This window comes from Cinclus cinclus, chromosome 10 (assembly GCF_963662255.1).
Source record: "Cinclus cinclus chromosome 10, bCinCin1.1, whole genome shotgun sequence".
NCBI classification, from domain to species: Eukaryota; Metazoa; Chordata; class Aves; order Passeriformes; family Cinclidae; genus Cinclus; species Cinclus cinclus.
In genome coordinates, this window is record NC_085055.1 from 739,198 (window position 1) to 756,016 (window position 16,819).

General features: G+C 50.3%; 1 protein-coding gene across 13 annotated transcripts in view; it reads left to right on the forward strand.

Moving 5' to 3' along the window:
• Nucleotides 1-16,819, forward strand: part of MBNL1 (muscleblind like splicing regulator 1) — a 65,801-nt gene that overhangs the window by 18,297 nt on the left and 30,685 nt on the right. For 8 of the 13 annotated variants that reach the window (XR_009933479.1, XR_009933480.1, XM_062499515.1 and 5 more), the window contains exon 2: nt 970-1,872. The exons of the other annotated variants lie outside the window; for them this stretch is intronic. Coding sequence is in view for 6 of the 8 variants with exons in the window: in XM_062499515.1 (XP_062355499.1) it covers nt 1,699-1,872 (174 nt within the window). In the remaining 2 variants the exon portion in view is untranslated. The remainder of the gene's footprint in view (nt 1-969; nt 1,873-16,819) is intronic. 13 annotated transcript variants of the gene reach the window in all.

Sequence of the window (16,819 nt, forward strand, 5' to 3'; positions counted from 1 at the left end):
CATTGGAGGGTGGTGGGAAATAGGAAGATGATGAAGCAGCATCTTTAGATAGACAGGGATGGGAAAAGTCTTGCCCCTAGCACAGGCGGAGGATGCTGTTGGGGTTGCAGTGCTGGTAGAATCCCTGTCGTTGGTGTTGTCAGTGTGTCCCCGGCAGTGCCACGAGGGTCCCTCTGCTCCGTGCTCCGGGCTGAGATCCTCAGGTGGGGACAGGAGCTGTGGCTCCTTATTCTAGATTTGTATTGCAGGTGGCACCAGGCTTCCGTGGCAGAGCTGGGCATCTGAGTCCCGGTGTGAAGGGAAACTCGTCGGCCCCATCTCAGCATCCGAGGGCAGGGTTTGCCCTGGTTCCCGGCCGGCGGGGTTCGCGGTGCCGGTGCCGCTCCCGCGGCACGGTGCGCTCCTCCCGTCGGGCAGGGCCCGGTGTCCCCCGAGCCCTCGGCGTGGCCCCGGCGCCGGTGGTCGTGTCCGAGCGGGCGATCAGGCGGCGCCGGGGCCCAGCCGCTGCGGGCTCAGCGCGTCTCGGGTCTGTCCTCACACCGGGCGGGGCGGTGCCGGTCCCGTTCCCGTTCAGCCGCCGCGTTCCGCACGCCGGGGAGCCGCGGCGGGCGGTCAGGCGGCGCCGGGCCCGAGACGCTCGGAGGGCCGGCGGGCGCTGCCGGTGCCGGGGCCGGGGCCGGGGCCGGGGCCGTTCCCGGCCGGGTTCGCACGCCGGTACCGCCGGGCCGCACGCGCGGCCCCCGGCGGGCGCGCTCGGGGCAGCGCGGCGCGGCCGGCGTCTGACAGGCGCGACCTTTCATAAGACGGCCCCCGCCATTGGCTCCCTGCCCGGAGTGTCGCTGCAACGCTCGCCGCGATTGGCCCGCGGCGGTGCTGCCGCCCGGCCCGCAGCCGTGAGTGCCCTGCGCGGGGCGGCGGCTCGCGGGGCGCCCGCGCCGCCCGCTCGTAACGTGTCTCTTCTCTCCACAGGTTGGTACTAAGAAGTGCCTTTCCTGACGTCGCTGCTGCTTGGGACCGCTTCTAGAGCAGCCGCTGCTTTTGCCTTGCTTGCTGCCAGCTAGACTGCGACGACAGCGCTCCGCCGCTGCCAGCCCCGCGCCCGCCGGGAGGAGGGTCCGGCGCTGCTCCCCCGCCGCCGCTGCACTGTGCACTAAAGTGTGCCCCGAAGGTCAGAGCTCTGCTGCCCGAAAGCCAAGGAGAGGAGGAGAAAAACCCCAGCCTAAACCCAGTGTCGGTCGTTGCTCTAAACTGCTGCATCTGTCTATGCCAAACTAATCGATCCCGATTGCACCGCAGAGCCCGCTGCGAGCCCGCTGCCTGGAGGCACCTGCCAGCCACCGTCCCCGGGAGCAGCTCGGGAAGCGCTGCCGGAGCCCGCCACGTTCCCATGCTTGCGGCGGCCGCACTCAGGACGGGATGCTGAGCGCACGGGGCTAGTCCCGGCCACGCTCCCGCAGGCGCACCTGGCTGCCGCTGCCGGCCTTCCCCGAGCCCGCTAACGGTGCCACGCTCTGAACTCTGGTGACACAGCTCTTCCTCGGGATTGCGGCCACCCAGTTTTACACGTACTTATTTTAAAATAGGGAGCGGGGGAAAATAGTGTTCTGGAGGTGGCATTTTCATAATTTCCAGTTTATCAGTTCAGATACTCGTTTGCCCGTTTTTATTGGAAATTTTAACTACCTGTAAAATCTAAAGATGGCTGTTAGCGTCACACCGATCCGGGACACAAAATGGCTAACGCTGGAAGTGTGTAGGGAGTTCCAAAGGGGGACTTGCTCACGACCAGACACGGAATGTAAATTTGCACACCCGTCGAAAAGCTGCCAAGTTGAAAACGGACGCGTAATCGCCTGCTTTGACTCATTGAAAGTGAGTAAATATTACATTATTTTAAAGGATATGTGGCTAATGAAAGAAGCAGTTGTAGCCAGAGGAATCCTGCAGCTGAGCAGGAGCAAGTGCTGGCTGCCAGCAATGGGCTGTTTTGCTGCTTTTATTTTATTGATGCTTTCGATTTGTGTTGCAGCTTTCCTTGGGGGAAAGGGAAGGGTATAGTGAACAAGGGAAAATACGTCTGGCAGGGCTCAAATCCTCCAGTATGGCTACAGGGGCTCATTCTTTGCCTCCAAGTTATTCCCTGCCTGTAGCTGGAATAAAGGGTACTTCACGTAGAAACAGCAAAGTCACTGTGAGGATTCTTTGTTTTTAATAGCACAAACCACGTAAGCAATATGAGGATTTGTTTCCATCTCGTAACTACCAGCGGGTTGTTGGTGTCTTTGGACAGCTGATGGTGAACCTTAGAAGAGTGTTTTCCTTCCTGGGTTATTTGGGTGTCTGTGAGCACCCTGCTTGCCTTTCTAGGGGTTGGCATTGGTGTGGTTATCCCATCTTTTTTCCCAAGTGAACTTGCTTAAGGGAAGGACAGCACTTAGCAGAAGGCAAGGTGCCTCTGGATGTGCAAGCATGGCAGGAGCAGAGAGGGTTTTCCGGAGGCACATCTCAGCTAGGCACCATAAATATGGGGCTGTTGTTTCACTGTAGCTGTTGTGTTAGTGATAGGTGTTAAATGTGTGTGTCCCAGGTCCTTCCTTTGGTTTTTCATGATTTAAATAACCTAACATGTAATATATACCACAAACAGAATTAATACAGAATTAATCCTGTGGAGTCATGAAAAAATCAAAACTCGGGAAGCAGAAATTTGTCTGTCAGTGTTTTGTACAGTGTGATTTTCTCTTCCTGGGCCCCGGTCCCGGGAAGTGGAGCCGAGTGTGCGGAGCTGGTGTTGGCACCACTGTGCTTGGGAGGGAGCTGGAACTGGAGCAGCTCCTGCTGGTCCCAGGTCCCCGTGAGCGGGGCAGGAAGTGGCTGACAGCGGGTCTCTGTAAATCCTCAGCATCCCAGACTTCAGATCGTGTCTTGTCTCTGGTCAGGGCACAGGGTAAAGCTTTACGGTGCTCTCAAACCTGAAATGCCCACTCCATCACCCCCAGCCATGGCTTAACTTGCAGATACCAAAAGGATTTGTTCCTGCGTTGTTTGATTTATTTTAAATACAGCAATCACAATGCGTGCAGGGTATTAATTTTAAAATGTGGAAATGAGATGTTTCTATGCATTGGGCACGTGCTGGAGGTAGGAGCAGAGCCAGGGCTGGCAGCGCCAGAGGGGAGTCCCGGCGCTGCGGTGCCAGCGTGTGGCCGTCGGTGGCTCTGAGGTGTCACTGTGGGGATGGCAGCGCTGCCACAGCTCGGGCCTGGCCCCGGAGGCTCGAGCCTGCTCCTGAGTGAGGGGCTGTGACAGCCACCGTGGGTTTGCTGGTGCAGCAGCACCCGCAGTGTCCCCGGGCTGGTTTCCCAGCGACGTGCGTCTGGCCACCGCGGCCTGACCCCACCGGCCTTGCTCTCCTCAGCTGGAAACCGGCCACTAGAGCGAGCCGGACATGATGTCAGTGCTCGCTGGAAGTGCCTTCAAATCTCCGTGCTGGTGGGGATGCTGGTGGAGCTGGTGTCCGTGTAAAAGGGGATGGAGCAGGGCCCAGCCTCGTTTCCCCAGCCCCGGCAGCGTGACTGGCCCTTCTGCTGCTGTCAGCAGGGCTCTTCGCTTCCTTTTTTAATGCAGGAGCCAAGGCTGACCTTTGCAAAGCACTGCAAGGTCCGTGGGTGATAACGTGGGTAACGTTACGGCGTTGCTGCGGATCCCCGGAGGAGAGGAGTGTGCTGCTGCCCTGTGGAGTCAGCGCAGGGGCCGAGCTGGGAGCTGGGAAAGAATCTGCTGTTTAAAAATACACTGCTGACCAGAGCTGTTTACTTGTGCTCATGCTGAAAGGTTTGCCAGTGGCTGAGCTGCTGTGTGCTGGAGAGGCTCCCGGGGATCCGGCCATCCCCTTGCTGCAGCCTGGGACAGGAGCCTGTGGTGTCCCAGTGGTGTCCCAGCAGTATCCCAGCATTGCCCCAGCAGTGTCCCAGTGGTGTCCCAGCCGTGTCCCAGCCGTGTCCCAGCATTGCCCCAGCATTGCCCCAGCCGTGCCCCAGCATTGCCCCAGCCGTGTCCCAGCCGTGTCCCAGAGGTGTCCCAGCATTGTCCCAGCAGTGCCCCAGCCTGGGCCCGGTGCCCGTGGCTGTCAGTCGCTCTCAGCCCTGGCCAGGGGTGGTTAGTTAAGTAGCTGTGCCGTGTACCAGAATACCTTGGGGAAACAGGAAATGGAACGTGCCCCTTTGGGGGATTCCCAGTCCAATCCCCATTGCTGAAGCCATTGCTCGGTTTTGGTTTTGTTTCAGCTCTGTGTTGGTTTTGGTGTGTGCTGAGCTCAACCAGCTCTAGTCATTGAATTACCTTGTCTGCAATATCCCAAACTTTGGATGTTCTGCAAAAGCAATTTAGGGAAATGCTGCACCAGCTCTGTCTGGACCTTATAAGGTCAGTCAATACTTTAGTACAGATAAAAGAGATTTTTGGTTAGGACATTGAAAAGTAATTTTTAATTTTTCAGTAATTCAATATAGATGTAATGTCCTTGTTCTTTACTAAAATAGCAGTACACTGAAAAATTGACCCTAATGTTAAAATATTTGATTTCTTATTAACATATATAATATTGGTATTAATTAGACAGCTATTCTTGCATTATCTCTTGGACATAAGACAGATACTTAGTCACTGATTTTTTCTCTACAAACTCCTGCATCTTGGCAGGAGTTGAAAGGAGGTGACCTTTAAGGTCCCTTCGAGCCCAGCCCGCTGTGTGATGCTGTGATGTGTCGCTCCAGGACGGTGTGCTGTGCCTTAGGAGTGAGTGACTGCCGTGTGGGGCTGACGTCAGGCAGGTGTGAGCGCTGCAGAGCTGCAGCCCCTGGGCAGCACTGCTCCGAGCCGGACATGGCCGCTGTGCTCTGCTATATTTAGAGTATAAACAGGCAGAGCAGCTCCTCGGAGGGGACCCTGTGGCAGTGCCCTTCTCCTCTGGCCCTGGCCCAGGTGTCCTCTGCGGGCACAGGGACAGAGCACAGCGAGTGCACAGGCGCTGCAGCCCAGCAGCATCGCCCTGCCCTGCCCTGCCCTGCCAGGAGCTGGCAGAAATAGATGCCAGAAGTGAAACTTGCAGCTTGGGTAAAGCCTTTTGTTTTTTTTTCCCCTCTAAATTATTATTTCCCCTTCCTATGAAATGAAGGCACAAACTCTGTATAGGGCTAGAGCAAGGAAAGCAGTGCTGCCCCCTGAGGTTCTCTCTCCTGTGCTGTGTGTGGTGGCAGTGGGCTCTGGACACCGTCTCTGCTTGGGAAACACCCGTGGGTGCACCTGGCAGCTCCTCCTCACCTGTGAGCACAACGAGCAGCCTGTTCATGGGCAGCAAAAGGCACCAGGCCCGTGCTGTGACCTCTGAGGTGCTGCAGGAGGTCGGGGCTGGGACAGCCCAGGCGAGATGTTATCATCCTGCTGCCTAATTAGTGCGAATGAAACCTGCAGGGCTGGCCTAGGGAGCGCATGAATCAAGATGAACGTGTGTGGGATAATCTGGCCCTTAGATATTAGGAGGATAATTTTAAACTAAGAATGATTATGTAGTGTATTCAAATTATGCGCTGGAGCGGCTGAGTCAGCTCCAGCTCTGGCTCTGCCTTGTTTAAATGCCGTAGGATTTTTTTCCTAAATTTGGATGCCTAAAAGCCTGTTAGACTGTCTACAGCAAAAATAAGCTCGAGTTCCTAAATCAGGAAACTGGTTTGCAACAGAAATTTGATTTTTACAATAATTTAGAATTTATTTTTTTTCTTGGAAAAATAAGCCTAAGCAGAACTGGTTTTTGAAATTACGTTAGCTTCGTCAGATGTTCCCATAGATGAGTCATCCACATTTCCTGAAAGCTGAGATAAAGATGTCTGAACAATGGGGAGATGGATGGCAAATGCAAATCTTGTGGGAGCTGCAGATGTGCCAGGGAGTGTCCCACATCAGAGGGACAGGGGCTCAGGGAAAGGGTCCCAACAGAGGGGCAGGGGCTCAGGGAAAGGGACCCAGCAGAGGGGCAGGGACTCAGGGAAAGGGACCCAGCAGAGGGGCAGGGGCTCAGGGAAAGGGACCCAGCAGAGGGGCAGGGACTTGGCCCAGCCCCACACTGGCTCTCTGTGCTGTGGGGGCTGCAGTGTTCCCAAACCTGCTGCAGTGTTCCCAAACCTGCTGCAGTGTTCCCAAAGCTGCTACTTTGAACTGATCTGGACTTCACGTGGTGAAGTGGTGGCAGGTGAGCACGAGTCACACTCCATGGCTCTGGAGATAACTGCACAGCTCCCAAGTCAGCTTTTCGTCTCTTCAGTTATGCTCCTGCTAAGGCGGCTCCTTCATGTTCGAGCTGGGTGTCCCAGTGAAGTATAAAAGCTTTTTCTACTCTTTCTTCAAGCTGGAAAGTCTTAAACTTCCACATTTCTTTGCATTTTTTTTTTTAATTCTAAGAAAAAGTTGGAAACCAGAGGTGTAAGTCACTTGAGTGATGATGTCTGAGGTTGAAGCTCTGGTGCCTTGTGTCTGAGACCCACGAGCACTTGGTATGATAGTATTTTCTGATGCAGAAGTGTTTATTTTTTTAAAAATAGAATACATGAACTCTGTAAAAGTGACTGCCACTTTTTACCAAGAAGGCTTAAAATCTATAAATGTAGCAGTATTATTATTATTATTATTGTTATTATTATTGCTAAAATTGGTGATCATCTTATTTCTTTTACATCAGAGAGGTAATTGTTAGTTGTTCAAGTCTACTTTGTCATTGCTTCAGAAAAAAGTACTGATTTTTCTCACTTGTTGTTCCCCTTTGTGTGACACCTAAGGATGTAGATTAAGAACCTTGTTTCATACAAAGAAAAGAAAATCCTGTAAGCCTATTGCACTAATCATGTTGAGAGTGGCAGATCATGGGTCTCTTTCTTCTCTAATGAAGGCAAGAGAAGAAGCCCAGAACACTTGAGCAGGTGATTCTTGGGTCATTTTACCTATGTGGCATCCCTGGAGCACGGAGCAGTGCCAGGACTTTGGGTGCAGAGATGAGGTGAGGCTCAGGCCTGGGAGGCAGATGGACACATGGCTCGTTCCAAGGAAGCTCGTAAAGCAGTAACCCTTGGCAAAAAATGAAAACATAAACAATGTTCAAATTCCTAAGGTCTGATTTGCCATTTCTCTCCTCTCCAGCCTGTGTGTCTGCCAGCAGGCTGAGCTCCAGAAGAGGAAGCAAAGGGAAAAGTGGCAAACACATCGGGAAAATGGGGCAATTGTTAGGCAGAGTGGCAAATAGTCCATTAGCAAACCAAACAATTGAAAGCACGTGTGTTCCTCTGTGGGAAGATAGATGGTGTTTTGAAATCTTATCAAGGTTTTGGACAGAGGAGTTACAACTAACTACAGCCTTCACAGCTCATTTTACAGCTTCAGCTCTGCCTCGGCACAAGGAAATTAAGTAGAAATTAAAACATTGTACTGCAGCATTTGCACTCTCATTTTTTAAAGGCTGTGCATAATAGAAAACAGCATGGGCTCCTGTTACAGTCAGGAACTCTGCTGGGCATAGTCAAAATCAGTAAAATTCTGAACTGGTTTGCAGAGAAGATGTAAAGAAGCATAAAATAAGAAAACCTCATGTGAAGAACATTCAGACATTTGTCCTGAGCCTTAACTGAGTGATCAGGAGCAGCCTGTGAGGCCTGTCTCCTTCCCAGGATGACCCCAAGTGTCTGTTTTTCCAAATACAGATGCCTTGTTGCCAAGGCTCACTGAAATCTGTTGGAAGCAACAAATTGCATTCGAGACCAAACAGTCACATCTGTTTTTTGACTTTGGAGAAATGCTGGTGTTTCTTTGTTGGGACTGCAGAGCCTTGTTAGCCCAGCTGGATGTTATTTAGGAACTACTGCCCCGGGTGCTGCTTAGGAGTCTGCGCCTGCTGCCGGGAGCTGCTCCCGTGTGCCATCCTGAGAACCAGCCTCTCCTCCAGGTGAGCAGCCAAAGCAGGGCGAGGCCACAGCCCTCCCGAAGTGCTGAGGTGCAGCCACCCGTGCAGAGAGAGCCAGCAGGGTTTTGGGCTGTGCCGGTACTGGGCCGGTGCTCCGCGTTGGGTTGTGCTCCCGGCGGTGCCGCGCTGGCCCCTGCCCGGGGCTCCGGGCTGCTCCTCCACCAGGGCTGCACCAAACCAGCCCCTGGAGGAAACGGCAAGAGCTGCTTCTATCCTGATCCAGAGGTCTGTCTTTTCCCCATTTCACAGTGCCACTAGGAGGATTACTGCTGTTGAAATGAGATTTAAGTCGGCGCTGAGTTGTCAGGTCCTGAAATGCAGGATTATGCAAGTGAGAAAACCTTCAGGTTCTTGGTTGAATTTATTGAAATACTTATGACTTATCCTCTTCATTAGGAAACATCTCAGGATTTAACTGAGGCAGAACACATATGGAGGTAGTTGAAAGCAACTGCAATGTTTGATCAAATAAAGGAAAATACATCTGATGAAGTGGATTTTTAAAGAAGAAGAAGAAATCCGGTGTAGTGCTGCTGGAGGGCTTCACCCTGGCACTAGCAAGCTGCTTCCTCAGATTGCCTTTTTGTCATACGCCACTCGCTGAATAAACTTCTCAGTTTTCAGCCCTGGAGATCCAGAAAGTTCTCTGTCTTTTCAGAGAGGGGATGGTGGGGTGGTAGTGTGGCCCTGATGGGAGAATGCTGATGGTTCTGAAGTTTGCTGACAGGAGCAGGAGGGGGAAGGGGCTGGCTAGGGGAGCAGGTTTGGATCCAGCTTCATCTCAGGCACTTCAAGTCCCATCAAGTTCCTGGAAAGACTCTCTTCAGCTCCAGATTTCTTTGGACCATTCCTAGCTTGGCAAAATAGTGCAGAAAATTAGCAAAAAGAGAGAGAGTGCTGTTTGAGAAGAGGAGCAGTTCTGGGCAGAGGCAAAGCTGGTAACTTATTGTTGGTGTGATTTCACTGAATTTGTGTGGGTTAATTCCAGGCTTACGTGGAATCCAGAAACAGCCAGCAAAGCCAGGGTAGCTGCAGCTGTAGCAGGTAACTACCACTTTGCAGGAGTAAAACTCATTGTTTTCTGCTCTTACTTTTTCCTGGTGGGCTTCAGTCTAAAAACCTGTACAGGTTCAGTGCTGGTATTCAATACTGGGCAAGAAGAAAGTTGTGTTTTCTTAATTTGAGAGCATCTTTGCAGCCTTGTCTGGCTCAGGGAGAGGTTCTCACTTCCTAGGGGCCTGGAAGGCTTTTAGGTGTGCAGTAGCCACCACAGCAATGTCACAGGAACAGCAGTTTTCCCTACTTTATTCTATTATATAGGAACAAAAGTGTGCAGATTTAACTGAAGTCTTTTGAAAAGAATAGGCAGAATGAAATGTTTTCTGGGTCCTTGGGGCTCGCTGTAAACTGACACTGGTGAAGCAAATACTGAGTGGAAAAGAAAGAATACACTTGGTTGGGCTCTTTGTGCAGGATTCGGCCATCAGCAGCTCGGAGCACATTGTGCCACCAGAGACAGGGTGAGCTGCAGCTGGATGTGCTGCTGCCTCTGCTATCCCTGCCCATTTTTTACAGTGCAGTCAGTGTTTAGAGCCAGCTGTAGATGGGAAACTGTGCCTGGAAATTCAGCTTTCTGGTTGTAGGGTGTGTTCAGAAAACCATCTGCATTGACATACCGTTGCTTGTCTGGTGCCCTGGTAAAATCTTCCCTGCAGTGAGCTGAGTCAGGAGACAGCCTGGATGTCTGCAGTGTCTGTAACCAAATAAAAATGCAGGTGAGCTGGGAAGGCACTTGACTGGGCAAACTGAAGGGTTAAAGAGTTCACTAAACACTCCTTAGAGGAAACAGAAGAGTCAGTTCTTTGTATCTACTACGTTGTTATTTACTCCTGCTGTTGGTTGAACACAGGCTGCCCTTCATGTCTGTGAAACAGAATGAGGTGCTTTCCTTACGCAAGGGCTGGATGGATGGATGGATGGATGGATGGATGGATATGGCAACTTCAGTTCCAAGTAAAGTACCTTAATATGCAAAGCTTTTGTTGACAGTGGAGCACAAGGAATTGTTTAATAGAAAAATAATTATTTGTAATAATAATGAATATAATTATTAATAAACATTTCGAGGTGATACTGGAGGGGTATGGTGGGGTTGGTCAGTCCAGGCAATACCTCGGCAGGCCAGGCATTTGTTGCAGAGAAGTGCTGGTGAGTGGAGCTGCAAATAGCAGAACAGATGTGCAGCACAGAGTGAGCTCTGCAACCATGACCAGGGTTTGGGTGTTTTTCTGTGGCTGCACTGAACAGGAGGAAACGGGATTTTTTATGACAGTGATAAAAGCGATTAAGTTTCTAACTAGAACAGAAGACAAGGCAGGAGAGAAAGAAATTACAGGGAGGAACAGAAGAGAGACAAAAGGCTGGAGAGGTCAGATGCTGTTTTACCACCTGGCAGATAACCCAGGAGAGAGGGCTCTGTGTGAGCAGGTGGGAGGGGAGTGAAGCACAGGACAGGGAGATCAGGAGATACTGGAGGATGTAGTGTGAGACAGGCTCCAGGATTTCTTGACAAAATGTGTTTGTTCCCAGGTTCTGCCAGCTTTTTGCAACAGATCTTTTGCACCTAGTTCCAAACGTGGTTACTGGTGTGATTAAATATATCTAAAGACAGAAATAACACTTGCTGCTGGATTTATTTTTTTTTACCATGGAGGAAAGCACACCTAGTTTTGCTTTACTGGAATCCTTTAGCATTTGGCTTCATTAAGATTGGCACTGAAAATCAGAAGGGAAATGAGGTCTCCTGTTCGTGTTTAGTCCCTTGGCTGAAGACATTGCTAATGTTTGTAGCAATGTAAAATATTTCCACACAGCATTTGTTACATATTCATGGTGTAGATGTTTCCTGTGATTGTAGATACCTAAGGAATTAGGCTGAAAAAGTAGCAACAGTGGAAGGTTCAAGTTACTTGTTATATTTATCAAGTATTTTCTTCCGGGCTGTGCACACACTATAGAGTGTTTGTGTGTGTATGTGTGCTCATTGTATATTTTACATAATATTATAATGTGTGCTCATTGTATATTATATATAATATATGTCTGTATGTATATGACCCCTCCAAGTTTTTTTCAGGCTGTGTGTTCTGTGTGTTGACTTTGGGTTTTTACTCAAAAAGGAGCCTTCAGAAGCTGCAAAGACCTTCTGTGAATTAAGAAGCTACTTTATGCTTAAAAAAATTAAAAGTAGTAGTTGCTAAAAATATGCCCATATTTAATATTTAAAATTTGGAAAGCATTGCTGAATTTTATCATTGTCTGGAGTACAGCCATGGGTCAGTTGTCCAGCACCATCTGTAGCTGTTCCATTCTTTCCTCTCTGTTCTGTTTAAATGACAAATAATTAAGTGTTACTGAGTGACTGCTCAAGTTCTGTTTTGATCACCTGACAAATGACTTGGTTCAACTTCTGCTCCTTCATGTTGTGTAAAATCTGTCTGAGCCCTGGGAGCTGCAGAAGGCAGGGACTCCCAGAGGCTGTGGTGCCATGGAAGAGCAGGATCAGCTGTTGGGAGCAGCATATCTCCAGATTCCCTGGATTGTTGGTTCTGAGCTCCTGGGTGTAATGGTGAGCAAAGCTGTCACCATGAACTTGTGTCTTGGCAGGGAGCTTGTGGGGTAGAAAGTTGTTATTTTCTATTTCACCACTTTGCTGTTTTACTACTTTTAGAGTGAGTCAGGTCTGACATTAAAAAAAGGGCCACGGAAAAGAGAGGAATTCAGTATTTGTTTTATTTCCTTTTAATACGCAGAAATAAGTTGTTTCCTCTCATAGATCTAAGTGAAATATATTAGAAAAGAATTTAGGTTTTTGAAGAGTGTGCACCTGTAAGGCAGCTCTGCAACCCAGCCCCGAGGCTGGTGCTCTCATCTCTGGAGCTTTGATTCTGCCTCACACATGCTGAACTTGGGGAAAAAGTGCTTCTGCAGTGAGATCATGATACTCCAGTCCTCCCTCTGAATGCTCCTGTTTGTTTCATCAGCTCGGTTGGCTCCCACACGTGGAAAGTTTTTGATTTCCCACCAGGCATGTGGCTGAGCAGTTGGAGTGAGAGTGTTTGAGTCAGCAGGTCGTGGAGGTGTGTTTGAGCTCACACACACACAGTGTCTGCAGAGGTGCATTTCCTGCAGCTCAGCCTGTGCCAAGGGTGGTGACACTGCCGAAATGTCCCAACACAACATCTAACTGCCAGGAGCAGAAACCACAGAATCATTTAGGTTGGAAAACGCCTCCAAGATCATTGAGTCCAGGCTGTGCCTGATGCCCACCTTGTCACCCAGCCCAGAGCACTGAGTGCACCTGCAGTCAGTCATTCCTTGGACACCTGCAAACCTCCCTGGGCAGCCCCTTCCAATGCTGACCACCCTTTCTGTAAAGAGATTCTTCCTGGAGCTGCTGCTTCCTACAGAAAGGCTGCATTTGTAAAGCAAATCCTACTCTTTCCTTTTTACCATTGGGTTGGAATTTTGTGTCTTCCTGCTGGGTAAGCTCCTGTGGGGCTGGGCCCAGGAGCTGAGCTTCCCTCTGGAGGAGCAGAGCACTGCTGCTGTCTGCACAGCTCTGCCTTGGAACAGGACATGGCACTGTCAGTGCCCACGTGAAAATAAACAATCAAAGGTAATTCTGACCGCAGAGCAGCGTTTGGCATGGTTTGTGATTATTTAACGTCAGAAAAATAAATGCTGCCACCTGTGTTTCCCACTAGTGTGCAGTGACCTGCTCTGCTCACAGCTGAGGCAGTGTGGCAAGGGCAGATGGGTCTGCACCTCTGTTTTCCTGCATGCCCACACGCTCTGCGAGGCCTTGCAGACACTGAGTAACAGCTCCTGCTGTTTACATGTTCTTTCTGCTCCTCTGGTGTCATTGTCATGTATTTCATAAGTATGTATTTCATATTTTCTGAGCCTTTTTCCCCTTCATGTGTGACTGACAGAGTTGAGCTTTTCAAGACTTTTGCATCAAATATTCACCCTGCAGCCACATTTCTGAGCACACAGAGGCTCTCACCTGGTCCCACTCTGAGTGAGTATTTGTTCTAACAGGGAGTTGCATTTTTAAAAGTGAAACCTATGCAGGGGTTTTAACAGAGAGAGGCTGGAGAGCTCCTGAGAGCAAGCAATGTTTCCTGGTAGCTGTAATTATATTTGCACTGCACTGGTGCGGATGGAGCAGAGAGATACTGTCTTTATTTGCACACTGCCTTACAGTGGGTCTTTTGTTCTGTCATTTTAACTGTCATTTTGTTTCATGTGGAAAGTGAGCAAGGCCAAACCTCTGGGGTAGAAGGTAGCAGGGGTGCAGTGTGTGATTACAGCAGCGCTGCCTGTTAGAGATGCTTAAATGAGTGCACACATCCATCAGGCAGCTTTGTCTTTGTGAAATATTGATCTGCAATATCAATGTTAAGAGGCCTGGAAAGCACTTAGTGCAGGAAATTATTCTTGAGCTGTATGAGAAACAAACCTGTGACTGATACAGAGCCTGTTGAGCCCTCTGTCCTGCCTTCCCCCTTTAGCAGTGCAGCACAGAACTGAGCAAGGAGTTCAGCGCTGGTATGGGCTGAAACCTCCAGCTGTGGTTGATGCTTCCATGTGCAATGTTAATGATTATTGAATCATGTCATGGGTGTGTCGGTGCTGGAGCCAGACACTGACCCAAGGGCAGGAAGGCTGGGCACTGCAGTGCCTCATTATTGTGGGGATGGTGAGACCCAGCTGACCTCCAGGTGAGAAATGCAGCAAAGAGTGCTCATGCTCTGGGTGCTGCTGACCCCCCAGGTGAGAAATTCAGCAGAATGCTCACACTCTCCATGCTCTGTGTGCTCCCCCTGTGCCTGGGCTGTGCTGGCTTCCACAGGCCACTGAGCTTCCCTGCCCCCAGTGGGATGTCCTCCCTCCTCCTTGGTTTTCCGTGGAGCTGTTAAGTGCTTCAGGGCTGGGTTTGGTTTGGTTTGGTTTATTTTGAAGGAACATGACAAGTGTATCCCAAAGGCACAGTGGAAGTGGTGCTGCATGTGAGGTCCCAGTGCTGCTCCAGCGGGGCCTCCAGCCCTGCCTCATTCAGGGGTGGTTCCTGCAGGGACTGCGAGGGAGTTTATTTGGTTAGGAAGCTTTTACTGTGCCTCATCGAACACTTGAAAGGTAAAACAAACCTGATGTGTCAGCCTTTGTTTACCCACGACACTTTCCCTTTCCTACCCTTGCTTGTTTCAATTTGTTCTTTGTTAAAGGCTTTTAACTCTCCGTTTGCCTTCTGATGTCAAATACATCAACTTTTTTGGTATTTTTTTCTGTCCCTGAAGTCTGAATTACTTAGGTTGATCCTCCCTGTAAGAATTTTTGAACTATAAATTTAAGTTTCTTTATTTCTTTGCTGCTGTACCCTTTGTTATTTATTTCCTTTTCTTCCCTCATTTGCCTAAGCAGTAAAAATCTATTACTCAAGCATGTCATCGGTTGGCCATGGTTTGATGGCTTTCTTTATCTAGCTTCTAATTACTTCAAATTTGTTTTTTCTCTTGCCTCTCTGGATGATGTAGTTAAATCTTGGGTTTGTGTTTCTCTAGTCCCTTTACTAACACCCAGTGCTTGTTATCCCCTCATCAGTGATGGCACAGTCCATATTTCAGTGGTAATGGGTACTTTCATTGCCGGCAGGGAAATCTGATCTTCCTTTCAACTTTCCTCCCCACTCCTGAGGCTTCTGCAAAGTGTCTCTATGGTCTGAGTACCAGCTGGCTTGAGAGTCACCAGAGCCATGGTAATTCCACCACCAACACAGTGTTCTCCAGGGGGCTGCTCCTGGTGTTTTCTTGTCCAAGCTGAGCACTTGGGGTGTTCTCTGTGCTGAGGTGGAGGAGGAGCTGGGCATGTGAGTTAATGGGGTCACAGCTCAACTGGGGGAGCCTGTGCAGGAGCCTGCAGTGTTTGTGCAGGGTTTGGTGCAGCAGGGCACCCAGGGCAGGGTATCCCATTATCCCATCCCATTATCCCATCCCATCCCATCCCGGTGTTCCAGCCGCCCCTCTCCCCTCCGCCCCGCTCGCGTGCTCACTTTTTTTGTCCAGAAGTGACTAAGCTTCCTGTTATTGCACTCTGTCAGTTTTTCCCCAATCCTGCTGCCGTGTTGGGCAATATTTACTTGCCAACAGCTTGCTGTGCTGCTGTCCTGCTCTGTCCTCTTCCCACACACCTCTCAATTTGCTCTTTGCGGCCCTCAGGGATGTTCACGTTCACTCTGTTTGGTTTATTTTCGCTGAAACCAGGATTTATAAAGAGCTATGAACCCCAGGAGAAGTTGCCTGGATGCTGCAGGAGTGCACTGTGGGCCCTGTTTGGTCTGTGGAGGGAGAGCTGCCCTTTGGTTCGTGATGTGAGCCCACCTGGCATGGGTACAGTCCTGAGCTATCGCTGACTGATGTGTTCATGTGTACAGAGGAATTGTTCCTGCCTCGTTGGAAACCACAGGCACACTTTGATTTAGCAGGGCTTTCCTTCAGGTGGTGGGAAATCGAAGGAGCTGCTCGGGAGGGGGTTTTCCCTCTGGATCTCCAGGGGCAGCCTGGACACATCGGCTGATGCTGTGGGGAGGTGTGTGGTGGCTCTCCCTGGCCGCTGGGCACGGCTGGCAGGGTGGGCAGTGCCTGAAGGTGTCTCCCGTGGACCCCCTGAGTTCAAGGACCTCTCCCAGCCCTGCTCTGAGCCCCCTGCACCGAGGCAGGTGCTCAGGGGGGTAGGGATGTCCCCAGTGCAGCACCCTGCAGGCTCATGCACCTGGCCCCCACCATGTGCCTTCACTGGGACCAATAGCAGCAAACAGCCACGGGGACCCGGTGCTGCTGGTGTAAAAATAATACCTCTGCAGGAATAAACAAGCTATTTTTGTGTGTTAGGGGTGCCCATGCGGAGCTGACTCAGGGCCTTGCCTTGTGCTGCCACCGAGGGTTTATTCAGCCATGCTGAGCATTCAGAGCAGCCTGAGGCACTTCCCTTGGTGCTGGCAGGGTGGGCTGGTGCCGGGGGGCCTGGGAGGTGTTTGTGCCCCAGAGGGGCTGCTGGCTGCCAGGCAGAGCCGCTGTGTCACGGAGCAGGGCACATCCCCGTGCCAGCTCCTCGGCTCCCCAGCAACACCCGCAGGTCCTGCTGGAGCTGCTGCCAGCTCGGGTGCTGCTTGTGCCCAGGTACAGTTAATTGCACGGAATTTCAACAAGTGGGGAGGGAAACTTTATCTGAAAGCAAATAGGGACAGAGCTCCTAAGAAACGAGTAGTGCCTGGCAGAGATGGGTGTGAAAACTGACACATAAATGTCACAGCATGAAAAATAGTTTCTCATAGGTAGAATTAAACTGCTCCTGACCCCAGGCTGCAGCAGGGCTGGCTACGCCAGGGAAAGAGCAGCTCTCCTTTGTTTTACTTTTTTATGGCACTTTATCACTACAAAAAGTGTTACTTTGAATTGTTTTGCCTTGCACGTGTTGAATTCTGTCAATCACCAAATTCCAGGGCGCCATACCCATTAGGCTCATTGGGTTTAATGGTGGTGACACGTGCAGAAGCAAAGGCCAAAGCTAACAGTTGGACTTACATGATAAATACGATGTGGTAGAGTTAAAAGAGCTGTGTTCGATCTGTCTTGCACATTTAAGGAAAGATGCAAGTCTAGTTTTCTGTCAACCTAATCTTCATCTTTTAATGATTGTTCTTTGATTTTCCCTTCAAACCAGACAGTATGAGCTTAAAAAAAAAAAAAAATT